Here is a 27719-nt window from a genome sequence, read left to right as displayed (position 1 = left end):
TGATGTACGACTACCATTAGCGGAAAATATCACTTCAACTAACCCATGATCCAGCTCCGCTCAGGGTCACATTATCCATGAGGAACAAATTACACTCCCAAAGTAAATACAAATTTTCTACACAAAATGGGTACAAAAAAAGGGAAGGGGGTGATCCGTTCCCTTCGCCAGCACACTGCTGAGTGACACAGATGATAAAGGACAGGACAAATCATTGGCTGACAGAGTGCTGTGCCGTAATCAGCTCAGCCGGCACGCACTCCGGCCGATAAACACTATATTCTCCCCTTAGTGGCAAATACATAATCTTTAACATGGACATGGCTGCTTCAGGTATTTACTATCATTTGGGCTGCAGGAACAGCCCACGCAGCATTTGCTGTTAAAAAAGAAAAGGCCCTGTGGCCCTGATGGACCCAGAGATCCTCTGTCAGGGTGAGAATCAGTGTCTGGGGATGGACAAGAGGGTTCTTGAGGGGGCGAATTATAACTCAGAACAAAACTACCTTAGAGGGTGCAGTGCAGGAGCCACCATGGAACCATGGCCCCTTCTCCTGTGTGGGGTCGTAGGAAGAAAATGGTCTGCAGGGACCATATGGGATTCATGAGGCTCTGGACTGGAAGCTCAGAAGAAATTCCTCTGCTCCAGCCCTGCTCTTCCTGTGCTTTCTGAGTGACAGAGGCAAGGCCCTTTTCCTTTATGAGACTTGGATAACCAATAAAGCAACTTCTGGGTATAACACTAATATTTACAGGGCCGTATGTGTCAAGTACATGCTAGGCATGGGGTGCTTTCAGGGAGTCTATGATTTAATAAAATATTAAATGTTTACACATATACAGACACTTAAAGGAAGACTGAGTTCTGTGTCCAAATATGGTTCATGCTAAGTCCACCGACTGGTGTAGCCTACATCCCTAATTAATCATGGGCTGACTTTGCTACCCATCTGTAAGAGTTAAAATATATACCTTGTATATAGCCCTTCCCTTCTCACCTTGGATAATTGCATTCCAGGCTAAAATAAGAAAAAAGTCCCACTTCAGAAGAGCCTGTACATTCTAAGTTGTTAGTAGACCCAAATTTTATTCGTTCCATGTTTCTTGAGAAACCGCCATGTTTGAATTTTTAGGAGTTAGTGCAATTGTTTGGGTGGGGGTGAGGGTGGATAGATAAACAGGATCCAGGTCTCTTGCAGCACAAGTAGGTGAGACACAGAGGGGATGACAGCATGAGCTCCTGAATGGCACTGCTAGGCTTATCCCAACTCACACTGACGTACGGGGAAGCAGCACGGCATGGGAAGAGGGCCCAGATTCTGGAATCCTAAGACACAACTTATATCTCAGCTCCATCATTTATGCCTCATTTTTCTTATTTGTAAAACAATGACACCTGCTTGAGAAGATAAAGCCTTGAAAAGCCCTAACAGAGAGTTTGGCACATGGTCAACGATGGTGTATGTGAGAATATATAGATCCCTACAATAAATACTTAAACAGATCTTATAAAATGATGTTTTTAAAAGGGTTTTGAATAATGCAATGTTCTCTTTCATGTGAAGTGCTGCTTACTATTACTATTTAGTTGCTATTATTGACCCTAATCTTAGTTTTTCACTGACCGAAGACATTAGTAGCATCTATATTTTTAGACCAGGAAATTAGGAACTTCAAAAACCACTAAGAGCACTAGAAAGAAAAGATGAAGCCCAAACCAGGCTCCTTGAGTACTACAACCACCCACCACAGGGCTTACTGATCTTTCCTTATTTCAAAGACCCCATTCGGCTGTCTCCGTAAGTATATGAGTCAAGCTTGATTTAGAACAACAAGGGAGAAAGCTGCTTCCAGCTTTCTTTGGGTTATTCTTCGGGTACCTGAAGAGGTCATGCAGGTCTACAGCTAGAACTTCTCAACATGCTCCTCATGGAAACTGATAGGCAAAATCTCTAACCTGTATAAAAGAGAACCAATTTGACCTTCCCAGCTGTAACTTTAATTAAAAAAGAAGTCCATTCATTTGTTGAATCTCGGGACTTCTTAAAGTATAAAGTTTAGATAATTATTAACACATCCTAATATAGATATTTGATTATATTTGTCACACTAGAATGGCACAGTTCTGAGGAGCATTTATCTGTAACTATCTTGCCATCCAGGAGTTGTCAAGGGGGATTAACTCTTTCTCTCTCTCTCTCTCTCTCTCTCTCTCACACACACACACACACACACACACACACATACACACACACGTACATGACCAAAAAGTTCTGTCTTCATTGAAGACAGAACACTCTGCAACCCTAATACAGTATAAGACAAATTCTCTGACAACCAAAGAGCCTCCCAGGTTACACTCTATCAGAGGCCACTAACATGAAGCATGTTGTTCAAGACATCACCTGTACAAATGCCTCTGCTCATGACCCTCCTGGTATTCAGGTGGCTCAGGGCTCACGGTCAATTTCATGGGGCTGATAGCCATCACCTCCCCCAGCCTCCTCCTTGGCTTTACAACTTTCCCTTCAGGTAAGCCATGACACCCAAGGCGATGGCTCATTCACCCAAGGGGAAGCAGCAGGAACTTTTCTGTGGGAACACAGAATCATGTACTCAACCTTGATGTTTCTGGAACAATTCCTTTTATAGATCAAGTAATGGTCATTACCAAACAAGTGAGTTCTTGAAACACATTCCGTAAGCTAGCTCTCCACCTAGTCCCCATGCTTTCCTAAATACTTACAGTAGTTGAGGAACACAGATTAAATGAACTGCTCTGCTACTTACTCACAGGTACATGGTGACAGTTCCATCAGAGTTAAGCAACTATAATTCTCATGTCAGTTCATCAGTAGACACTTGTGAAAAAATGAGTGGATATGTATGACTGAAAGACTGAACCAACAAACAGATAAGGACCCTGTTTAGACATCAGGTCTGTATGTAAGTTTCCTTCAGTTGCTTGAGAGTACACACACATATACCCGAGTATGTCCCCTATATGTTTATTCTCTCTTGGAAGACTGAGAGAGACGAAAGAATGGAGACAATTCTTATATAATCCTCTTTCCACATTGGCAAAGGGAAGATACAATCACATATTAATTTCCCTCTGGGTTCTGCCATGCTGTTGGGGCCTAGGTAAATAGCTATTTGCAAAATCTGGATAGTCAATGTTGGATCATTGAATCCTGCCTCATTTTCCAGATGACAAAACTAATGCTAGGCACCATTAGGTAACTTGCCCAAGGCCATACAGCTGGTGAGTGAGAAATCAGGAATTGGGTCTTCTGAGTGCCCTTCTCCACCACCCACCTATTGCGAGCAATAGAACATCTAGAACCTGTTCTTTCTTCTCACTGTTTATTTCAAGAAACAAAACCTTAGCTGAAAATGCCTGACATATTTCCAATAACAAGTATTTATTCTGTTGACTTACCTATATTTAACTGAAAATCTGTACATTTATAACTTCTTTTTCAGGTGCATGACATGGTAGTAATGAACAGATTATTGTACATACATGTTCAGTATAAGTGAAGTAATTTTTGGTTTTGCCTGAAAATGTTATCATATGAAAAAGATAATGAGATTCTGAATTTAAAATAATTTACCATAGAAATTTAATCCAAGGATAGTATCAATGTGTATTTGGGATGTATGCAATGTAATTAAGCCAATTGGAAATATGATGATTTTGGAAGAACAATAAAATGTCATTTTAACCCAGACAAAATCCTGAAGGGGTAAGAAGAGGTTGAGTAGATGGGCATCACGGAAATCACACATCCAAAATAAAAAGCTCTTAGGCCAGGTGCGGTGGCTCATGACTGTAATCCCAACACTTTGGGAGGCCAATATGGGCTGGTCACCTGAGGTCAGGAGTTCAAGATCAGCCTGGCCAACATGGTGAAACCCTGTCTCTACTAAAAATACAAAAATTAGCCAGGCGTGGTGGGTGCCTGTAATCCCAGTTACTCGGGAGGCTGAGGCAGGAGAATCACTTGAATCAAGGAGTGGGAGGGTTCAGTGAACCGAGACTGCGCCACTGCACTTCTGCCTGGGTGACAGAGCGAGACTCCATTTCAAAAAACAAAAATAAATTAAAAATCCCCTGAGACTCAGCCAAGAACCATAAGAAATTGTCTATTTATAAGTTAGGAAACTTATAAATGGCATAGATATATTGTATGAGAAAACTGTAGATGAAATATAGAAGCCTGAGGAAGAGATCACACATTTTGGGGGTCCAGGAAATACACATTGCGACTGTATGAGGTGCAATCAGGTTTGAGTATGAGTCTTCTGAACTTGGTTCACTTATCCCCTCTGTTTGGAGATGAGTATCCAGGAAAGAAAATGCAAATTTTGCAAAACACTGAACACCTAATTCATATCAAGCACTGTGCAAAGTATTAGGGATATAAAGACAAGAACATGGATCCCTTCTCTTTCCCTGGGTGATGGCTGTCTGCTTTGCTGCTATGAAATCTGGAAAGGTGGAGATATTCCTTTCTAGCTACAAAATAGGACAGTACCTCCAAACTGTCTCCTGATCAAAATATATCCTTTTTGAAAACTAAGGCTGGGGGTTCCACAAGCAACAATGAGGGCCTTCTGAGCTTCTGGAATGTTGCTGAGGGTGCACAAACCTTACCGAGTGTGAAACATGGCCAACCAAGGGATGGGACTCTTCCACTATAAGCACAAACCACATGCCCAGTCTTCAGTTTGACATCTCAGCAGTTTCTGACTCCTTCACGAGCCAAGTTAGGCATGTGGTTTGTGTTGAGTTAGGAACATAAGACTTTGCTGGTTTTCTTTGCTGCTTTTCTTAGAAGCCCCTTCCCACACAAGTGAACATAAAATGATCAAACACAACAACTTTTAGCATGAATTTAAAAATGAACACCAGGCATGGTTGCTCATGCCTGTAATATCAGTGCTTTGGGAGGCCAAGGCAGGAGGATCACTTGAGGCCAAGAGTTTGAGACCAGTGTGGGCAACATAGTGAGACTCCATCTCTACAGAATAAAATTTAAGTTATCTGAGTATGGTGGTACACACCTGTAGTCCCAGCTACTTGGGAGGCTGAGGTGGGAGGACTGCTTGAGTCCAGGAGTTCGAGGCTGTAGTGAGCTAAGATTATGCCATTGCACTCCAGCCTGGGCAACAGAGCGAGACCCTGTCTCTAAACAAAAAAGGGAATGCACCAAAAAGTGTGTGGAAAGAGGGAAAGCAGGTGTGAAAAATCGGTAGTACTGCATTTGCAGTTAGCCATTGTGCCAGTAGGCTGTCCTGGGTACAGGACACAGTACCAAAGCAAAGCCCAGGAGCACAAACACCTTCTCCAGGTGGTTGTTTCTACTGCTAACAGCACAGAGAGAAAAAACTGCAATCAGGAGTCATGTTAAAAGATTGATAGGAAAAGGAGAAGGATTCATTTCTGCGAGATTGTGTATGTGTGTACTGCATGTATACTTATGCCCGGTATCTACAGACATAAGCATGGGTGGCACATGTCTGCACACACAGGCAACATCTCCACAACTTTCAAGTTTTTCTCCTAAGCAGTCAAAATTTCAAGAGCATTAAACACGGGGAAAAATCATGTTTCCCTTTGACATTTACTATAAGGCAGTAGTTCTCAAAACCAGTTGTGTACCAAAATTACCTAGGAAGCTTTTTAAAAAATACAGATGCTCTGGCCCTATCCCAGAACATCTCTCCTGTGATGGGTTTCTGGGAACTGACAGTGTTTGGCATTTGGGAACAGTTGCTGAAGGGACAAGAGCTACACAATTCACTTAATCACCATTTGATCCCTCCAGGACAGTACACGTGCTCTTGGCTCCAGGTTCTGCTCAGAGGAAGGCCTGATGTTTGGATAAGGGGTTTAAAAAGACACTGTTTCAGAACCCTTCAAAATTTAACACTTCCATTCAGCCTGTGTCCAGGAGAAGGGCCCTTGGGATAAAGGCTGAGCCTCAGATTCTGGGGAAACCCTCCAGCAGGTTCTCTAGAAGAACCCCAGCTTTCCAAAGAGGATGCTAGTCTTCCTCTTTTTTCAAGCGTCCTCTCTCATTTTATCTCAAGTAAAATGAACAAAAGCTAACATTTACTGAGCAGTTACTATGGACCAGGCACTGAGCCAGATGCCTTCATATATTTTTATTTTTTTAGAGACAGGGTCTCACTCTGTCACTCAGGCTGGAGTGCAGTGTAGTGGCATGATCTTAGCTCACTGCAGTCTTGAAACTCCTAGGCTCAAGCAATCATCCTGCCTCAGCCTCCTGACTAGCTGGGACTATAGGCACATGCCACCATGCCTGGTTAAGTTTTAAGATTTTTTTTTTTTTTTTTTTTTTTTTTAGAGACAGGGCCTCACTATGTTGCCCAGGCTGGTCTCAAACTCTAGGGCTCAAAGACAAGAGCCCACTTTGTCCTGCCTTGGCCTCCCTAAGTGCTGGGATTACCGCCATAAGCCACCATGCCTGGCCCCAAATGCTTTCATTTAATTGCTATAGGACTATATGTAGAGCTGTTGTCACCCCCATTTGACAGCTGAGAAAGCCGAGGCTTGTCCACAACAAAATAGAAAGGGACAGAGTCAGAAACATGCGTCAGCCATCACACTGAGGCCCAAGTGCTTGGCCACTGGGCTATATGCCTTCCAATCAGCTCAGTCACATGCTATACACAAGAAAAAGGGTGTGGGTAGAACAGGGAATGACTTTTAATCTCCACATTAACTTCATAACCAAAGGGGATATTTCTTGGCATAATGGGCTGCTGCCAGTACTGGAGAAAGAAAGGAAACAATAAAATATAGGCCAAATATTTGGCAATTGCATGTTGCCTCTTTGTTCTCATGATACCAATTCATTTCGAATGGGGGATCAGAATAATTGCTTAATTTGGGTGATTAAGGGTGCCAAGTGCTGCCTCTTTTCTTAGCTCTCACTGCAATGAAGAACAATCCCACATCTAAGATGCAGTGTTCACAGCCTTCTGTAATTCCCCACCCAATTTCTATCTTTTTTTTTTTTTTTTTTTTTTTTGAGATGGAGTCTCGCCCTGTCGCCCAGGCTGGAGTGCAATGGTGCGATCTCGGCTCACTGCAACTTCCACCTCCCGGGTTCAAGCAATTCCCCTGCCTCAGCCTTCCGAGTAGCTGCGACTACAGGCACGTGCTACCACGCCCGGCTAATTTTTTGTATTTTTAGTAGAGACGGGGTTTCACTATGTTGGTCAGGCTGGTCTCCAACTCCTGATCTTGTCATCTCCCCGCCTTGGCCTCCCAAAGTGTTGGGATTACAGGCATCAGCCACCGCACCCAGCCCAATTTCTACTCTTCATGAACGTCCTCGCGGTCATCTGACATTAATGTGCAATGCATTCACGTGGCTGGGAGGGGAGGATAAGGGAGATACTTTGCTCAGTGTCTCATCAAAGCCTTTTTGTGCACAAGTGTGTCTCCTGCATTTAGGGAAAGCTCTGCTTTTTTAGCCCCTTTCGGAGTCACTTCCACGTTAATTAGTAAGGGTATCATTTTATAAATTACAGCTTCATATCAGAGGAAAGCAGAGTTTATCTTAATTCAGTCAGCTGTGTGAAACACAGTACCCTAATTTTAGCCTGCCGGTTCTGCAGATCCCTATGGAGTAAGAGAATGGCAGGTCTTCCAGAGAGAAATCCCAGTGGGTCCCTGACAAGTTTCACTTTTGCCTCCAACAGCATCCCTGGTGGGGCTTGCTGAAGGTATCCCAGGACACTGAGTGGCATCTTTTCCACCATTAGCAATTCAGATTCGAATGCGAATCCTCCAAGCAACACATGAAAGCAGCCCTGGTTAGCTCTGGGGCTTCGAGGGGGGCACAGGCAAGAGGTTTCTTCACAGAGGAGGCTGACAGGGGCCCAGGCTCCGACAGAGCAGAAGTCTTGGAGGATGGTGTTAAAGTTGGCGATAAACACCAGACAATCTCAGTCCAAAAGGGGAAGCCTAACAGTCTTAACTGCAACAGGACCAAGCAGGTGCGAGGGCAATTAGAGTCTCAATGGCTCCTGTTGGGAGCCCTCTGGAGAAATGGCATGGGGCAGAACAGAGGCAGATGATGTCAACACTGGTTATGGTGTGGCTCCCACTTAAGACCTGCAGGATCACCACAGTAGAAAGGAAGAATGGCTGGGGGTGCAGGGCAGGAGGTGCGCCATGAATCTGAGGAACACTCCTAATACCCCTTCCCTTCTTGCCATTGCCACTCTTGGACTCGCCTATAAACAACTATGTATCCGCTTTATTACCCTGAAATCTACTCAAGCTCAGAGTGGTAGGTGGGAGCTACCTTCTCAATACCCATTCTTCCGACACTTTACTTCTTGCACTTAGAGATGGAAACCCAGGCAATAACTACTCAGGAATTCAGGTGATGGGAAAGGACCTGGTGGGGTGCTCTCAATATTGGCCCCCAGATCCCTCTGACAACCAGAGGCAGATTACTCCTAGAAATTACCAGAGTTAGGTGATCATCAAGACCCATGGTTCAAGACAGCCCCAAAGGCTCCAAGGTCATTGACCTGGGATGAGGCCCAGGCACTGGAACTTGTAGCAGCTCCCTAGGTGATTTGGGTGTCAAGGTTGAGGCCACTGGTGAAGACATTTACAAGGAACACAAAACCGGGCATCCTTACCACCTTCTACCACTGCTGAAGACTGGTGATGGTTTTGGAATTCACATTTCCTTTTTTTTTTTTTTTGATGGAGTCTCACTCTGTCACCCAGGCTGGAGTACAGTGGTGCGATCTCTGCTCACTGCAACCTCCGCCTCCCAGGTTCAAGCTATTCTCCTGCCTCAGCCTCCCGAGTAGCTGGAACTACAGGCGCCCGCCACAATGCCCAGCTAATTTTTTGTATTTTTAGTTGAGATGGGGTTTCACAGTGTTAGCCAGGATGGTCTCAATCTCCTGACCTCGTGATCCACCCACCTCGGCCTCCGAAAGTGCTGGGATCACAAGCGTGAGCCACTGCGCTTGGCCCCACATTTCCTTTTAAGGAAAGAATGTCAGCTTGGTTGTACAACCCTGAATAAGATTTATCCTTTTGGAAAAGTGGCACAGACTTAGAAAGTGAGATCAACCATTGCTGATAGATCTGGAATGGCCAGAAGGTACCAGTCCCTCCCTGGGTACCAGTGATGCCCACCATGTGGGAATGTGGCCTCGGGGGTTCGGGGGCCAATGACCGTGTCTTGAACACTGAACCATTACTACTGTGCACATGTCCCTGGCACCCACTACACACTGGCTGCCTGAGACACCAGGAGTCCTACTTCCAAGGAGCTAAGGCTCCTGGGGGCTGGAGAAAGGAAGCTCCTACTTGTCAGTTAAACAAAAGAATAATCCACAGCCCCCTTTCCAGTGTGTACTTTCGCTGTCATCCAACAGCCCATTACCATGTCACAGCACAGCGCACCCTTCCATAGGTCACTTTGTTTAAAATGACATGGATAATGCACATGTCAGCAAGCTGACAGTCCTGGCCGTCCTTCAGAGATAAAAACCTCAAGGCGAGAGCCTGTTCTTATCTGGGGGACATGCATTGGTCTATCATCCAAGTCAGGCAGAACATGATTTCTCCAGAGAGCACTTTTTTCATTTCCTGATTTTAAGGAAATCAAATAAGCACCATTTGTCTTCATCTGAATATGCTTGACCTGCTCAAATGATGATGTCTCGCATTTTATAACAGGCTACATATGCTGAATTCAAATTAACGATAGTACAGAACAAGAGCCTTTAGATCTCTCTTGGAGGCTGGTAGCAGAGAAGGAGAGAAAAATTCTGGGTTTGTTGGAAAGATCCCACTAAATACTAACCGCAGCATTCTGAATAAAATCCGCAAACATGTAGGAGGTGAAAGTCAAAGCACAGGGCACAGGACAGATCCAGAAATGGGGGAAGGGAGGCCGAGTCCATCCTTTTGATGCCAAGCAATACAGAAACCATGATATTCAGGTAACTCTTTTCGAAATAACACAAAGCAGCAGTAAAAATGGAAGGAACTTTGGTTGGGGATTGGAACGGCTAGAAAGAAAGACCAAACAGACAAATAATCCCTTTGCTTCAGGCAGCAGAAAGCTCACTTTACCGAGTTGTGATCCAATCTTCTGGAACCTCAGAAACTGAGTTCCTTTTCTTGATCCATGTTGATCTGGATACACAGAGGCTGGTGCCCATGAGCCTCGAAACAGAGCATGTACCTGCTGGAAGAACTGTCCTCCTACCTGGCGGTCCGCCCGGATGGGAAGAGGGCAGTTCCCATCTGACCTCCCTTGCCCACCCGTACCCCATGATGAGATTCCTAGACACATACCATTAACATTTCTATCAAGAAGGCCAATAGGTACAGAAAAGCATATGGGTCAGTAAAATAAATGCAGAAATGACATTATAAACACACACTAGCAAGTTTAACGTTCTCATCATGGATTTTTAAAAATCAGATGGTTATTAAAATAAATAATTTTGTCTTTTAAAATGTTTTTGGGTCTATGAGTCATCTTCTATAAAGTAAAAACTCAGTGTCATATATATGCAATATTAAAGGTCTTGTTTAAATGAAAAAAAGGTAGATCTGACAAATTAAACGTGTCATAGCATAGGAAATGTCACTGTGTGAATAATGCCCATCTTTCCTAAAGAGAAAAGGTCCTGTCAACATGAAGCTGGCATCCTACCCTGCAGCTGTGTGTGGGAGGACTCTGGTGTTCAGTGTGTTATGTGCTGTGCCCATAATGGGGGAGGGGGGTCTTACCTTCTCTTCCTGGTCACTGTCACTGTCACACTGAAAATGAAGACAAGAGAATAAGGGTTAGTGCAAGAACTGAGTATGTTTTTGCTTTTGATGCCTCCTCCCCCAACCCCCATACAAAAAAAGTGCAAGATAAGTAAAGGAAATAAAAAATACTGTCTTCCTGGAAAGAAAGAGTTTCTCCAGTTCAAGTGCTAGTAAACAGCATCCGAAACAAAATGCTATCCAGATGCAAAAAAGTTATTTTGTTGATTTCATCTGATGCCTGTACTCTGTGGCTCTTCCTCAGGTCAGTCCTGCAAGGTACTCAATCACACAAGTGAGCGCTTCCCTCCCACCATGGCAGGGTAGAGGCGATGCCCCTCTAGGAGTCAGCCACAGAATTAAGGTGAATCAAGATTGTTCAACGAAATTCAGAGCAAAATCAATTTCTTAACGAAGACATTCTATCTTCAGCTAATGTGAATGGCTGTATCTCTACCGGTGCTTTTCTACAGGAAAAGAGGTAAACCTCTGGGCGTTGTAGTCACTCATTTGAACTTTGAAGGAAACAGAACATAATGGCCAAGGCTCACCACTTGTGATGGCTGCCTTTTCCGGTTTAGAGGCCCAGAGAATAGAAGGAACATTCCCTATAAAAAGTATGCCAAAGACAAGAGGTCAGGGTAGTAAATAAAAAATATGGGCAAACAAGTACGCTTTAGGGCCATAGACTCAGACCATATCAAACAGATCCCAAATTCCAACCACTGAGTTTGGTTTGGGATAAGCAGAGAGTGATAATTAATAATTAACCCCAATCTTTGGGATCCTCATGATAAGCAAGGGAAAAAAGAACACAACTTAAAAAAAATGAAGTGTTTTGTTAATTCAGTATTCAATGAAAAACTGGGGGATGTGTTTTGTTAGAGTAAAGCTCAGCAGGTAAATATATCTATTCATTCAGTCAACAGCCCTTGATAAGGAACTGCTAAACTAGACTGAAATTCACCTGAGATACAGGCCTGGCTCTAAAGGAGCCTTCCGTTTAGCAGTAAGACATGAAGCTGGGATACAAACACTAGCAGGGGTGTGGCATGATCAGAGCTGCTTCCATGAGGATGACTTTCTGTGGGAACATGGAGAGAGTGCACAGTGGGGAAAAAACAGGTCACAGGGAGAGTGGTTTGGCAGCCATTCCACTGTCTAACCCAGGGTGGTGCCATGGTTTAGGAAGGCAGAAGCAGATGGCACAGCAATTCTGAAGGTAGAACCAACAGGATTTGATAACACATGGATATGGGAAGCAAGTAACAGGGATGTGTCTAGGATGATGCCAAGGTTTTTTAGTGTGGCCACCTGGACATGGGAGTTGGTATAGCTTTGAACAGAAACAGGAAATAAATTTGCTTGTAGGGCAGCCACTGCTGGCTAGATCCCCACAGCCATTCACAATTCCCTTCTCCCTAGTCTGTACCTTCTCCTGACACTTTGAGGTTAAAAATGCCAGGTATTTTCTTTCTCAATTTTTCTTGAAGCTAAAGATGGGAAAAGAGGTAAACCTCTGGGCATTGTAATCGCTTATTTGAAGGCCCATCTTTAGCCAATGAGATTCTGAAATCTGCTGAGGGCTCTAGAAACAATTTTGTCTCCCCAGTAAACAAAGAAAAGAAGGAACCACCTGCCTTTGGCCTTTGAACATGAGTGTATAAGAACGTGATGTCCAGATACGTAGCAGCCATCTTGCAAAAATGAGGCAAAAAGACTCAGTACAAAAACAACAGAGTGGGACCAAGGGAAAAAATGCCTGACAGAATTGGACCACTGAACCCATCTCAGGGCAGCCTGCCTCAGGACTTTTATTCAGAAAACACTAAGTTACCTTATTGTTTAAGCTCCTATTAGAGAGCTTTTAATGGGAAGTAACAGAACACCCATCTAAATGGACTTCTTGCTATTATGAGACAACCTGGGGACTACTTATTCTTTTCAGACAAGCACTCCGTAGTAAAAGCATTTAGGAACTTATATCACAGTCTTATAGACTGGAGGATTAGAACATTTTCTACTTCTCCCATTGGCTCCTCAGTGCCACAGGGCAGTCAAGATATTCAGTGACAGCGATTTAACCAAGTATGGTGCATCATTTCCAACCCAGCTTCCAACCTCAGATTGTCTACATTTACATTCTTTGACCTGATGAGTGGTTTCTTTATTATAATAAGTCAAATGAGTTGAGAAAGAAATTGGATGAGATAAAGACTTTGAAGGCCTAGAACCGCAGGTGGATGAGGAACAATAGTGTCCTGATTGTGTGATCTCTCCATTGCCTTTAATTAAGCCCTCTGTGAGGTTCCTAAGATCTGGGCACATTTTCAAGAGTGACAACGCTCAATTCAGGAGGGGTGTGGAAGGCAGAAGACTATTTTGCCAGGCAGGCTCATGTTCCCAGATGTTCACAGCACTCCTTGTGAGGTAATCAATGACAGCTGAAGGCTGTGGCATCGCATTTGCCCACCTCCCCAAGGATCTGGTGTGCAGGGAGGACAAGGAGTGGGGTAGCTGGGAAAGAACCACCTCTGTGCCCCCTATCCTAACGGCAGTATGTCCCTGGGAATGGTTATTTCTATCAAAGTGTTAAGCTTCCTGCTTTCCAACAGTCCAGTTCTAATTTCAAGGTCCACTTAATTCTGCATCAAGTAATTACTGATATACCCAGAAGCACCTTGTCTCCAGAGTTAAGCATATGGTGAAGAACTGAGACCTACTGGTATCCATTATGGAAGCAGCACGGATGCCAAGCCGATTAAAAATGCTCAGGCTCCCCACACAACACGCCGGGTGAGTGACAGCTCCTCGACAAGGCCAGTCGTGGAGTCTGCCAAAACAGTCTCTGCTGCACTGGGGTCCACATGGTGTGCTGAGAAAACAGTTCCATTTCTGGTATTAAATTCCCATACTGACCCGAGGACTTTGCCGTGAGCTCAGCAGGAGCACACCATCCAATTTACAGCTCCACTCTCTGGAGCCTCAAGTGCCAGCCCCTGGCAGAGACGAATGATGGTCAACCCCTCCAGCTCATAAATTATGCAAAGGCAATAAATGCACTCAGCAAACAGCGCCTAACGTTTGCCTTGCCTGGCTCCTAACACACTCTGTAAAAAGCCAGAAGCTCGACACATACAAGAGGTCTATTCCACTCATAAAGGGGGTTTGTTGACAACCCCGGACGGAAAGCGAGCCACAGTCCTAAGGAGTCTTTCTGCTTCACTGGCAGCAGTTTATGGGCCTGCTTTATGAAAAAGGGAGGCTGTTTTATAGAGTCAGTGTGGGTAGAATTCATGGTCTCAAATTCACATTTAATACACTGTATAGCTTTCACACCCTAAGTTCAATATACTGTGGATTTTTTTGGCCAAATGATTCTTGGTCTTCAAAGGTTAAAAGAAGAAGTGTCTGCTCCTCAATCCCTAGATACCCACTCCAATTTATAAGAGTTCACATTGAGCCACCTCCTGATGCAGGTTTATGTTCTGCATGAGGCTGGGAAATGGAAAAGGCATGTCAGATGCAGAGACGGCGTCCCAGCGGATTTGACCATTTTAAGCATTTTGACATCGGGGTCCTGCTTTGGTTTATTAGCAAACAGGTTGCACACTAACTACCAGCTTGAGGTGACGAAGTACTCTCCATGACAAGATTTCAGAGCCCGCTGTGAAAAGCTAAAAATATTTCCTCCATTTTAAAAGCAAGAAATGAAAAGAGACAAAAAGAAACAACTAGGCCTTACAGCAATCACAGATAAGAATTCATGGTCACCCGGCCTTCAGACAAAGACATGACCCAAACCATCACACATAAAAGGAGAGAAAGAGGAGGTGTGCACGCCTGGCCAAAGGCCTCAAATGCGCAGTTAGAAAGGGACTAGTTCCTAAACCTGAGTCCTTCCAGCCATCCCAATACTGAAACCGCTCAACTTCCATCTTCACCGTCTCTTCCCCTCGTTTCATGAATTAAAAGTGAACTGCTGGAGGCACAGTCTTCCTTTCCCAGACAAGTCTTACCCCTTAAACAACAAACCAACCCACCCAATCTTTCTTTCTCCTTTTGAAAATACAAATTTACGGCCGGGTGACGGGGCTCACGCCTGTAATCCCAGCACTTTGGGAGGCTGAAGGCGGGTGGATCATGAGGTCATGAGTTTGAGACCAGCCTGACCAACATGGTGAAACGCCATCTCTACTAAAAATACAAAAATTAGCCGGGCGTGGTGGCACGCGCCTGTAATCCCAGATACTCAAGGAGGCTGAGTCAGGAGAATCGCTTGAGCCAGGGAGACGGAGTTTGTAGTGAGCTGAGATCACTCCACCCTGGGCAACAGAGCGAGACTCCGTCTCAAAAACAAACAAACAAACAAAAATATTTACTGGATACATTTTAAAAATTACCCATAAATCTACAATCCTTAGGTAAACACTGTTAATACATTTTTGTAAGTCTTTCCAGTCTTAAGGATATAATCCCACTCGTCTTTTAAACATACATTTTAAGAAATAAAAATGAATTCCTACCATTTTGGAACCTGCTTTGATTTTCACATAACACGTCAAATATTTCAGTTTAATCAGTAAAATTTATCCTGTAACATCACTTTAAAAAATGGTGACGCTGCAATCTGCTGTGTGGATTGTAACATAATCTAATTTAAAAATTCCCCAGTGCTGGTTATTTAGATTGTTTCAATTGCACATCCTTTAGAATTTTTCCCTTTGCACCCATTCACCAATATTGCTGTTTGCGACTGTCTTTTCAAGGCCCTTCCTTTTCTGCATATTCTTTAATGTCACTGTCTCCCCAGAGTTGCATCTGGAGTTCTATTGTTTCTATGTGACTTTCAAGGGAGTCCTTAAAGATTCCCTTGGTCCTTTCTACCATGTATATGCTGAAACTCAAAAATCTCTATGCCCACATTTGCCAGCTGTGTAACTTTGGAAAAGTTATTTAAACTCTCTGGGCCTTAGTTTATTTCTCTGTAAAATATAGCTAGAAGAGGAGAATGAGTTAATACATGTAAACAACTTAGTGCATGGTACCAAATATGTACAGATGATAAATGTTAAGTATTATTAAGCTTCTGTTGGGTATGTGCCCCCTGTTGAAGTGCAGCGAACACTCAGACTCAAGTATCCATCTAAATCTGGACTCAACATCTTTGCTCACCTGAAACTGCCCCTCTCCCACGCTGCCCTTGGTAATAGCATCACCAAGCAATCACTCAACTGCATAAGTGAAGAGCCTTATCCTTGACCCCATCCTTGAGCGGACTTATCTTCCTCTCTCACCCCACGTTATTGATTCTGCTTTCTAACTCTCCATCCCCGTGGCCATGGCTACTGCGTTAGTTCAGGGTTTTATTTTGTCATTACAAGAGGATAATGACTGCTTTCGAAGGTCTATGCTCTCTTCCTTTTCTAATCCAAGTCCTTATTGACCAGAGTGGATTTCCTAAATTTCTATTTGATGCAGATGCTTCACAAGGCCTATGAAGACCCTTCACATTCTGTTTCTAATCCCCCTCAACTCCCAAATCCCAACCACTCTCTCAACACAATGCTTCTTAAGCTTTCTGTGGTGAAGAGCCATTTGTTTTTGTTTTGCTTTCTTTAATTTCTAATATGTTACGACAATTACTTTTGTAAAATATAATAAAAAGTCAAATTCTTGAAAAATGAAAAAGAAAAACAAATATATATAATACATTTAAAAAAATTATTAGATTTATGAAACACAAAATTATGCTACTGAGTTACTCTAAAAGTTTCCCAATGCTTACTCTTGACTCTCAGTGCATACTAATCTCACAGCAGGTTGGTTGCAAACAGCTTGTGGTCCGGCCCTGGGTGGCATCCTCGCATTGTGTGGCACTATCCTAACATACCTTGCTTCAACCACGCCCACTCACGCTCAGTCATGTCACCAGCCATCTGCACTTAACAATTCCCTCTACTGGGAATTCTATTCCTCCAAGTTTCTACCTAAAAGCCTGACATTCACCTTCAAAACACAGTTCCTTTTTTGAATCTTCCAATACTTTTCCAGAAAGACTTAATTGCTTCTATCTCCATCCCTTACAAAACTGTACTGCAGTTGTTTGCCACAACAGTCTTTCCTACCAGAGAATGAGCTCCATGTAGGTAAGGACAGTGCCTTGCTTATCTTTGTACCTCTAGGCCTTGGGACACAATAGATGCTCAATTATACTGACAAGTCAATCTCATTCTTCTTAAGTATTGTTCAAACTGTGGTTGATTCCATGCAGCATAAGCAAAGTATGATTTAAAAGGCAGGTGATTCCAAAGAGAAAGCACAAGAAACACTAATATGACTGCTTAACACAGAGATGTATGTGTGAACATACTGAGGGAGGTTAAAATCGTTAGCAGAGCCTAGAGTTGGGGCCCAGAAGAAAATATCTTCCACTAAAAGGCTCAGAAAAAAGATGTGATTATGACTTTATTATACTTCTTCAAAAGCAGATATTTTTCATTTTCATTTGGGAATCTCGGTATCTGTGTTTTAAGACTCTGGTCCAAATTGAAATGAGTCAAGGTCTGTGACATCTCTCTGTCTCATTCAGAATGTAGCAACAAGATGGAATTCTAGGTACCTTGTGATGGAATGCATTCTTAAGCACAGAGTGGCAATCATTGAATATATCACATACAATGACATTGAGGAGGGCATTGCTCTCTATTCTGCTCAATGGACCTTGCTGGAACAGTTATTTCGTATCTCAAATCCATTTATCATTGCCACCAAAGATGTCAGGGCTGAATACCACTGCTGAACAAAGTTATTTTATTCTTGTTTCTGCCTAAAGGAAATGAGAGGAAAATGAGGGAGAACCCCAACTTGTAAACTACAATATCTAACATCAAGTATAATTTAACTTTGCCAGTGACAAAACAAATCGATTCTCCTTTGGGGCAGGCGGTTTATCTAAGACCTTAAAGACATCCCTCACCTAAAAGCAATTTCAGAAGAAGCCACCTGCAGAAAACATGACACTTATTTTCTTATTTAAAGAAGTAAGATAGCAGCATGGTGACTAAAAACATGTTCACCATCCCCTGCCCAGCTGCCCAATCCTTTGCTCATGTAAAAATGGGCTGCCATTTTGTGCCACATATGGCAGCTCTGATGTTGTCTGTTTTTCATCAATCCACAAAGCCCTAATTTCACACTGTTTACATTGCTGTCATATTGGTTTTGGACTAAGTGAAATTTAAAGCTACTGGGGCCCTAGAAATTTTAAAATTTTTAAACCTGAAAATGTTCTTACTGAGACCATATTCTTACTGACTGTGAAATAATGTTATTGACTCTTCCCCTCTATCTTAACAGTAACTACGCCTGATCAAATAAAATAGCTCAGATAAAATGAAAGCCTAATTAAAAGATTCATGTTCCAAACAACAGTTTACAAGAATAAAGCTTTTGGTAATCACTAATGAGCCCATTTGAAAATAATATGAGGTCCACCAATCTTCAATTGTTCAGGAGATACAACAGAGAATCAACTCTCAGAAGCCTCTGGAATTCGGTACTGATAACCTAGCATTCCTGAATGGGGAGTTCTCAGAATCTGACATTTTTGCAAGTTCTCAGTTTGAACTGGCCAGATCTCAAATAACCAATGTGATCTGAGGGGGCTAAGGGAACACTTCTTATTCCCCCTCCAGTGTCTCAGATAATAACACACTCATTCAACCAACAATGTTCAGGTAACTACTATGTGCTAGGTTCATTCCACCACCCATTAGAAGTGCAAATATATTGACAGAAATCAGGTTGTCCAAACTTGAAGTTTTAAAGCTCACAAATTAAATTCTAATATTTTTTTTCCTTTTTGTCACTTTGAAATCCAAGTGTATTTCATAAAACAATCTGAATGTTGTAAATTTCCACAGATCATTAAAGTATTGTTGAATTATTGGAAGTGGGGTTGGAAGTGAATATTTCACAAATCTTTGGGGAGTTCAGCTTGTTTTCCCCTAAGAAAGGAAGTCACATTTTGCCAAGTATAAATATACATAAACCCCAAAGATGAAGTTTACTTAAAACCCAGAGTCCACAAACCTCAGTGGTTGCCAAACTCAGAAAAATAAGTCTCTTGTCCAAAGGTAAAACTGACAGTCTGGGGCCCGGTGATTTGTAAATGATCTCTTTTAAGCTTAAACAACAGATCCTTTGCTTCTCTGTCATTGATTTACTGATTCTAAGTCATCAATAGCATTAATCTGTACTTGCCTGGGGACCTATTACAAATGACTTTGAAGATGGTGTGAAGCAAGAGTTTATTATGAGACCACAGTGTTACTATCAGGAAGACATCTTTGCCTGTGTGCTTTGGCAGAATTCTATTTGTGACCCCTCTGTAATGGGGCAATTTTCCCTTCCCATATATAGTTTCTTGGTGCTTTGGGTGGGGTCTGAGCCCCCACCCCCAGGCTTGCTTCAACTGATGCTGGGTTCTTTTTGGAGTCCTGTGTAAGCTAATAAAACCCAAATTTGCTGATGAGTAAAAAGGAAAAGTATGTTATGGGTTAAAATAATACAAGAGTCTATTTTTTCCGCTGTGTTGTGATCCATAGAAATCACCCTGAGCCTTTTCCCTTTCTTCTCTGCCTGGGAAGCCAATTGCTTTGATTGCAGTGATATGAGCTAGCTAAAATGACTTGCCCTTGCTTGTGAGGCAAATGGAACATGCTAATAGAACTTATCGCATTACCCGATGCAAAAGTGCCATAGCTCATTACTTTAAGATAAAAGGATATCATTGCAGACGGCAAGCAGAATTGACTTTCTGAGGCCCGACTTGATGATGATTTAATCAACTGCTCTCTTTCACTTCTCATCTCTGTGCCTGTCGGTTTCACAGGTGCCGTTAAATGAGACACTCAGAAAGTGAGCGGAGGGAAAGAAATTGCTGTCATTACTTTTCAAGAAAGGAGGTATGCAAATTTTCGACAGAAAGATTGCGTTCATAATGGGCCTGGTAAAATACAAGGATCATGCTTGACAGGTGAGGGCAAGCCATTTGTATGTCCTTAAAGTGGAGCAACCGTCCTCGTTTAGAAATGTGCTCAGTAAGAGAAACTACAAATGAGAGGCCTGGTGCAGCCAGGGGAGAGGCGGGGCGGAATCACAGAGGGTTGGTTCAAGCTGGTCTATGTTCTAGAAAAGAGAAGGGTGCTTAAGACTCAGGAAGCCAAAGCCAGAGGAACAGATAACAAAGCCTGGTAGCTTTCAGTGTGAACCAAGATGCCAACAGCTCTTGAAAAGACCACATCGATCTCCTTCATATATAACTACGGAGCCAGACAGCCTGGGTGCAAAGCCTGCCTGTACTGTACATCATCTGTGAAACCTCTAGCAAGGAACTTAACCTCTCTGTGCTTCAGTTTCCTCACCTATTAAATGGGGCTATTGACAGTATGTACCTAACAGTGTTGCTAAGAACATTAATTAATAAACATATAATTTGTATAAGTACATATGTAATAAACATAAAAATGTCTAGAACACTGCCTGATACATAGGAAGCAATCAATAGATGTTAGAAACCATCCATCCATCCATCTATTCATCTTCAGTAAGACGGAATATCTTTTTTTAAAAAAGCATACATGAGCCAGGTGTTGGAAATCTCCCTGGCTCTAGTCTAGATAGAATAGAATTCTTCACTGATTTCACATACGTCTTGCATAAATTCTTCGCTAATTTAACATATACAAGTCTTGCTCCCCAGGCAGGCAGTGAGCTCCTCAGAAAGTGCAGGCTGGTTGTCCCTGGAATCATCACAGGGTCTAGTGTATTCCTGAGGACCCTCAAAGATGCTCAACAACAATTTGATGATTTATGGATTCCTCCTCCCTCCCTCCTTCCACTCATTCCACATTATCTGATGCTGCCTGTGTGCTGTAGCCCTTTGAGGAATCTCCTCTTGGAGTAGAAAATGTCTGAGTTTAGCTGGGAATCTCAGGTGATCACCATGTGCCCTGTGTATCCTGGGGAAGGAAAGGCACAGCCAGCAGGAACAGCCAGTCTGGCTTGAATCACCTTCAGGAAGGCAGAATGAATATGAATAGATTACATGATCAGGGTAGCATGAACAGAGGTGTTTTTTCATCCACTTTGTCTTCAATAGGTAATTGCTCTATTTTCTCCAACACTTAAAGTAAAAGCATCTTTCTTAAAGTGCTTGGAATTCCAAGTTCTTTTTCCCCAGGTAATGAAGCTGCTGCAACCATTCTTCCTTCCACCACTAAGGTTATGAGACACTGAATGTAGCTATGGCTTTCCATGCTAAGTATCACCTACATGATTCAATTCCCAGCCAAAGGGTCAATGTCCATCTCAAGCTAAAGGAGAGATGGGGTGTCCATGATGGCAGGGCAGCCCTGAGCTCTCTATGTTGGAAAAGCCTGGTTGTTGAAGTGCATTTCACATCTCGCAGGGTTCCTCCACAGGAACAACGGCAGGGCATGTTTTCCTCTAGAAATGCCAGCTGTTGGCTGGCATTCATCAAAAAAGAATCCTGAGGCCAGGCGCAATGCCTCATGCCTGTAATCCCAGAACTTTGGAAGACTGAGGCGGGATGATCTCTTGAGCCCAGAAGTTCAAGACCAGCCTGGGCAACATAGCGAGACCCCTGTCCCTGCAAAAAATTTTAAAATTAGCAGGTATGGTCATGCATGCCTGTGGTCCCAGCTACCTGGGAGGCTGATGTGAGAGGATTGCTTGAGCCCAGAAGGTCAAGGCTGCAGTTAGCTCTGATCATGTCATTGTGCTCTAGCCTGGGTGACAGAGAGAGACCCTGTCCAAAACAAACAAACAAAGAAACAAACAAACAAACAAAAAACACCAAGAATCCTGACAACAGCTCTAGAAGAAAGTATTATACTACCACCCTTCCATTTTAGAGATGAGAAGGTAAGTAAGGCTTCCAGTGACAGAGATGGTACTTGAACCCAGTTATGTCCTTCAAAGTTCATGTTCTTAGCCAGTATAACGTACCATCTCACTCTCTCTCTCAGGCTATACAAAGAAACTACTTCAAAATATTTTCCTGATTGATTGCTTGACAAAGTACAGAGGCAAGCTGAAACCGAAAAGAGATTGCAGCGCCTACAAGCAGCAGTGAATGCAGCCATATAGCCGTATTTCTGCTCCACGGAAGACAGCTCTCCCTTAAGAGGGACTGAGCACAGTCCCTGGCTCACAGGAAGTGCTCATTCAGTCTGAGGCTGACGTAGGTTCAAATTCTGACTCCCTCCACTTAATAATCATGCTGTGTTTGGAAAGGAACTTAATTCTTGGAGTCTACCTTTCTTAACCAGTGAATGGCGATGATACACACCCCACAGGATTTTTGTGAGAATTAAATGAGTTCAGGTATGTGAAAGCAGCCAGAAAGACATACCAATAGTTTCATTTTTCCAGTTATTTCCATGAAAGATATGTTATATCACACACAACAACAGGGTAACTTACTAATTATTTAAATGTTGGGTTGAATTTTTGTACCGTTTTATTGCCAGAGGGGAAGTCACATTTTGCAAGGATTTCTGCTCAGGACGTGTTTAAAGACTCAATACTACGCTACACGAAAACAGAAACAACCACCCAGACAAACAAAACCAGAAACCATCATTCCCTCTCAACGAAGTGAGCAACAAGAAGAATCTTCCAGGTAACTAATAGTTTTATTTCACTGATAAAAAACCAAAAAGGAAAGACACCTTAGAGCTGAAATTTTGAAGTGTTTCTTTAGGTTCTTGATGAACGTTTTTTTTTGGGATGGAAGTAGGTTGGACTTATTCTTCAAATAGTCAGTAACCCGCACACAGGGACTAAAGTAAAATGCATAGGTACAAGATTTGGAGTTTAAATTTGTAAGTTATGCTGTGCATAGTGCATATGGGCTTTGACATTATTAAAATGTTCAAAGTTAAGTTGGAAAAATAAATACACAGATAAATAGAATGGATATTAAAAACACTAGGTGATTACTGGTACAAGTAGGAAGCTACATATTTTAAACTTTGTCTAGCGATTCTGACCAGTCAGAATTAGGAGATAGTTTGGATAGCCCTACTCACAGATTATTTATATTCAAGATTGATTTAAGGACTGATTTACCAAAATCAACCAGGAGAGTAATCTTGACAGAGATAAAAATTCCCAGAGGTAACTGCAAAAATGGGGATTTGCTGAGAGAATATAACTAAAGTACCTGGCACTTAGTAGGCACTCAAGGGTCCAACAGACCACCACCCTTTCAGGACACATGGAAATGACTGTTCCTTCTTCCATATGGAAGCTTTCCAGGGTTCTGACTTCACTGGCTGTACCTTAACTGTTAGTTTCTAGCACCTCCAACACTGTTGGCTAGTTTCCTTGACAGTATCTCAGGGTTTGCTCATATCTTGCTCCACTTGAAGCTGGTACCTAGAAGGTGCTCAATATATATATGTGAAAGAATTAATAAATTACAGTAGCAAAATACCTGAGGGAAGGTAGCATGGAGAGTGTCTAAGTGAAGAGATCACGAGAGAGACAGTGGTTGGCGGCATGAACACTAAAAGATCTGAAAGTGTGGTAGGTGTCTGAATGTGTCTATGAAAAAGATGGGTATAATTTTTTTTTCTTGAGACAGAGTCTCACTCTGTTGCCCAGGCCGGAGCACAGTGGCGCGATCTTGGCTCACTGCAACTTCCGCCTCCTGGGTTCAAGCGATTCACCTGCCTCAGCTTCCCGTAAGTGGGACTATTGGTATGCGCCACCACGCCTGGCTAATGTTTTGTGTTTTTAGTACAGACAGGGTTTCACCAGGTTGGCCAGGCTGGTCTCAAACACCTGACCTCAGGCGATCCACCCACCTCAGCCTCCCAAAGTGCTGGGATTACAGGCATGAGCCACTATGCCTGGCTGACATGGATATAATTTTGAGGTGACAGTAAATCCTAAGAAAATAACAGCATGCACTTGAAGAAATCAGATCTTAAGGTTATTCTTTTATGAAAATCAGGAAACTCAAAATAAAAAAACTGTATTTCTTTTCACATTTGATTCACTTCAAGCCAACTAGAGCAACTGGAATTGAGCAGGAAGAGGGACAATGGTGCTCTCATATTGCTAAGACATAATGGCCACATTATCAACTTCTCACCAACCAGATTTCTTTTTTTGTTTTTTTACAAATGCAAGATAGTGAGAAGCTTGGCTAAAGGAATATAAATATGGCTTGAGATAATGAGAATGGTTCAAGAAGATCCAAAGACATCTTAGGCTACCGTCACATAGGATCCTAAAGTGATTCCTTTTTCTTCTTCCCTTTATTGGGTATCTGCCTTCACTTTTGCCCATTGTAGAATTCCTCATACTCATAACAGATTTTCAATTAAACTGTACCCAACAAAAACAGTCTTTATTTTAGGATGGCTTGAAAACCTAGTCTTCTATATCATAAACAAGGAAGGGTAGGATTACTATAAATTGTCTGCAAGAAAATACAAATTGCCAAGATAAAAACACCCACTGGTTTGCCAGTCTCAAGTTTCCTGTTTTGACATACTATATGCAGTAATTTGGTATCCACAATCTCTTATTAGAAAATGAATGTGCTATTTTTCTGAATGCTGCAATTACAATAATTGAATTTAAAATGGGGATTGAGTTTCTCTATTTGGAGGAAAAGAATAATTGTGTATTTCTGATTAAAATCAAGGGGACTGAAAGAGGTTGTACAAATTCCAGCTTCAGTCTCCCCGAGTGACTCCTCATCAGGGCAGAAAAGCAGTTAGCCAGAGAAAAGACAAATTCAAATGCGGGTAGAGAAATGGACCAGCACCTCAGCAGCAGGCACTGTCTCTGGCCTCATTTGCTTTGTCTCCTGGCCTTCAGTCACAACACCCCTGTGACAGAGGCAATCAGAGCTGCATGGCATTGTTACATTTTAAATGGCAGCCATGCTGGAGTTCCCTACTGTGTCAAAAATTAAGAGTTAAAATGCAAGGAAAACAAACATCTCTTTGTGTTGAAAATGCCTGTCCGCTTTTAGACTGCCAGCATTTTGGAGTAGTTTTTACTCTGCACTGTAGAATCTCTTTTATGGGTGGGGGAAATGTAATAGCAGAAGGGTTGGGGGGGATGAGAGAAAAGAATTAATATTTTCTAAATATCTTTTTTTGTTTTACTAAAAAATTATGTTAAAAGGCACCTTTAAGGTTCAGATGTAGGAAAGAAAAAGGAATGAAGAAAGAGGGCTATCCTACCTTCTTATGCCTTTTTCTTTTTTAATTTCCGGTGGCATCTTTCAGTCTTCTAAAACCCCTATTTAGCTAAAGGTGAAGTTGAAATGTAGTCTCACAATTCCCCCTGAATGTTTGTCAAAATATAGCTTTCTAAGAAAAGAGAAAATTTTTCTAGCACAGAGTGAGCCATGGATTGTCTCTTTATGGGATACTGTTCACCATTTTTTTGTGGCTTTATTGAGATATAACTGACATTGGTAAAAGGCACGTATTTGAAATTCACAATTTGATAGCTTTTCATATATGTGTACACACCTGTGAGGCCATCACCACGATCAAGACAGTGAACCTGTCCATCCCTCCCCAAAGCTTCTATCCCTCTCTCGGGTCCCTTACCATGTCACTGATGTGCCTTCTGTCACTACAGGTTAGTAGGTATTTTTAAAAATTTTACATAAATGGAACCATACAGTATGTACTCTTTTTGTCTGATTTCTATCAGTCACTGCTTACTATTTTGACAACTAATTAAAAAGGAGCCTCCTAGCTCCAAGGCAAAAGGCAACCTTCAGAGGCTGCCTCGGCCAGAGTTTATTGTCATCCCCCAGGAACAGAACCGATTACTTGGTCTTACTTTATTCTTAGGCTTTATTATGTACTTCAGTAATCAATAAGCACTTCTATGGCAGAGGGTTTATTTTACCCTATAAATCTAAGGAGAGAATGATATTAAGACATCAGTATGGATGGCCTCTGCTGCTCTGTAACACTATGAGGAGAACACAAGCAACAGATTTAAATCTAAGAAGGTTACAGAGCAGTCACAGCTCCTGGCTGGATGGCAGGGATCATAAAAGACTCAAGCAAGACCTACAGCAACTTCACTGTAAACCAGTGGGACTTTCAGAGCAAAAAACCCAAACCGAACAGGCATGCTCGTTGTCTGCCCTGAAAGAATTATAAGCGCTGGCTTGAGTAGAATGTGAAGAGTCCCACTAAAAAATCCAAAATATTTCTTAACAGAACAAATACAAAGGTAGAGAACAAATACTGATTTCAAGCTGACTGTGTAGAAAGCCTCGCTCTGGTGCAGAAAGCAGCTCACTTAGTAGCCGCCTCATAGCCCCAGGAGACCTTTAATTCTCTCCCCTGCAACTCCTCACCCCAGGGCTCTGAGATAATTATCACTGGAGCATCTTTTCTCTAGCTAGCCCTTGGAGACTCATCCTTCCTTTCAAAAGCAAAGAGGTCAATTCACGGAAGAGGAAATATAAATGGCTAATAAACATACGAAAAAAATGTTCCACCTCACTAGTAATCAAAGAAATGCAGATTAAAAAGAGATATATTTCTCTTCATCAATCAAATTAGAAAAAAACATGTAAATGCTGATATGCAGTGTTGGCAAGGCTGTCGTGAGGCAGACACTCACATACTTCTGGAGGAATGTCAATTTCTATTTGGAAAATAATTTTGCAATTTGCATCAGAAGAAGAGAAGCATGCATCAAGAGCCTTCATATTTTCCATACTGTCTAGCTCAACTAGTCTCAAAAAGGAACAAAAATGTCTATAAGAATTTGTTTAAAAATTTCATTATGGAATTAGGAAATGACCCAATAATACATTATTTATATGGCTACTGTCAGCACATAGCAAGGGCCACGAAATCTGCTAAGATAGACTCTTCATATATTCACATTTTTAACCTTACAGCAAACTCCCCCCACCCCCCAGCCCCCAGTGTGTAGGTTTTAGTTTTCCAATTTTACAGTGAAAGAAGGAGTCTTAAAGACATGAAGCAACTTGTCAAGAGTCATAAATCTGTAAGAGGAAGACCCAGGCATTTGAATCCTGGTGTTTCTAACTCTCTGCACTAACCTAGTACACAGACTTCATTTAGGTTTACTAAATGTTACCAAATTGGGGAACAGGTCAAGGTGCCAGGGTTGTGTTCACTCATTAAATTAAAGTTCATAAAGAATTTTGCTGAAATGGAAAAGTGATCACAGTCATAGGGAAGTTTAAAAAAAATCATATTAGGTTGGTGCAAAAGTAATGGCAAAAACTGGAATTACTTTTCACCAACCTAACTGAAGTGACCTTGGGTGAGTCACATATCCTCCCACAGGTTCAATTTCTTTTTTTAATCAATAAAACGGGGGTGATAGTAACTACCTCTCAAGGTAGCAGTAAGGAGAAAATACATTAAAAACTGCTGCTTTTATTATTACTACTACAATGAAGGAAACAAGATACATAGAGTTATATATACAATATTACTTTAAAATTGCTAAGCATATACACAGAAAGAAAAAAAAAAGACTGAAAAAAATGCACCAAACACTGTTTATTTCTGAGTGATAAAGAGTTTGGGTCACTTTTATTTTCATCTTTACATTTACTGTCGTTTTTGATCTTTAACGATTACATATTATTTTTCGGTTAGAGGAGAAAAAGATACACATGCACAACGGCATGTAAACGTCACCCGTGTGATGGAGTCCTGGAGGTTCCCATGGCTGCTGATCTTCAGAGGCCATCAGATGGCAAAGAATAATCCCATTGTTTTCAGATCAGATTTCTCTGCTCAGAGGCTTCCACTGGTGA

At 42.1% G+C, this 27719-nt stretch overlaps 1 protein-coding gene and 1 long non-coding RNA gene across 15 annotated transcripts in view; one reads left to right on the top strand and one right to left on the bottom strand.

Moving 5' to 3' along the window:
- Nucleotides 1–27719, bottom strand: part of AUTS2 (activator of transcription and developmental regulator AUTS2) — a 1185632-nt gene that overhangs the window by 345882 nt on the left and 812031 nt on the right. For all 14 annotated transcript variants that reach the window (XM_055392673.2, XM_055392677.2, XM_055392678.2 and 11 more), the window contains one exon: nt 10817–10846. In XM_055392673.2, coding sequence (XP_055248648.1) covers nt 10817–10846 — 30 coding nt within the window. The remainder of the gene's footprint in view (nt 1–10816; nt 10847–27719) is intronic.
- Nucleotides 18472–22528, top strand: LOC134758871 (uncharacterized). Its single transcript, XR_010134537.1, has 3 exons — nt 18472–18576; nt 19734–19877; nt 22396–22528. It is a non-coding gene; the product is annotated as an uncharacterized lncRNA (long non-coding RNA).

Source organism: Gorilla gorilla, chromosome 6, assembly GCF_029281585.2.
Source record: "Gorilla gorilla gorilla isolate KB3781 chromosome 6, NHGRI_mGorGor1-v2.1_pri, whole genome shotgun sequence".
NCBI lineage: Eukaryota > Metazoa > Chordata > Mammalia > Primates > Hominidae > Gorilla > Gorilla gorilla.
The sequence above is the reverse complement of the archived record's forward strand: the minus strand, read 5'-3'. Positions and strand labels throughout refer to the sequence as shown.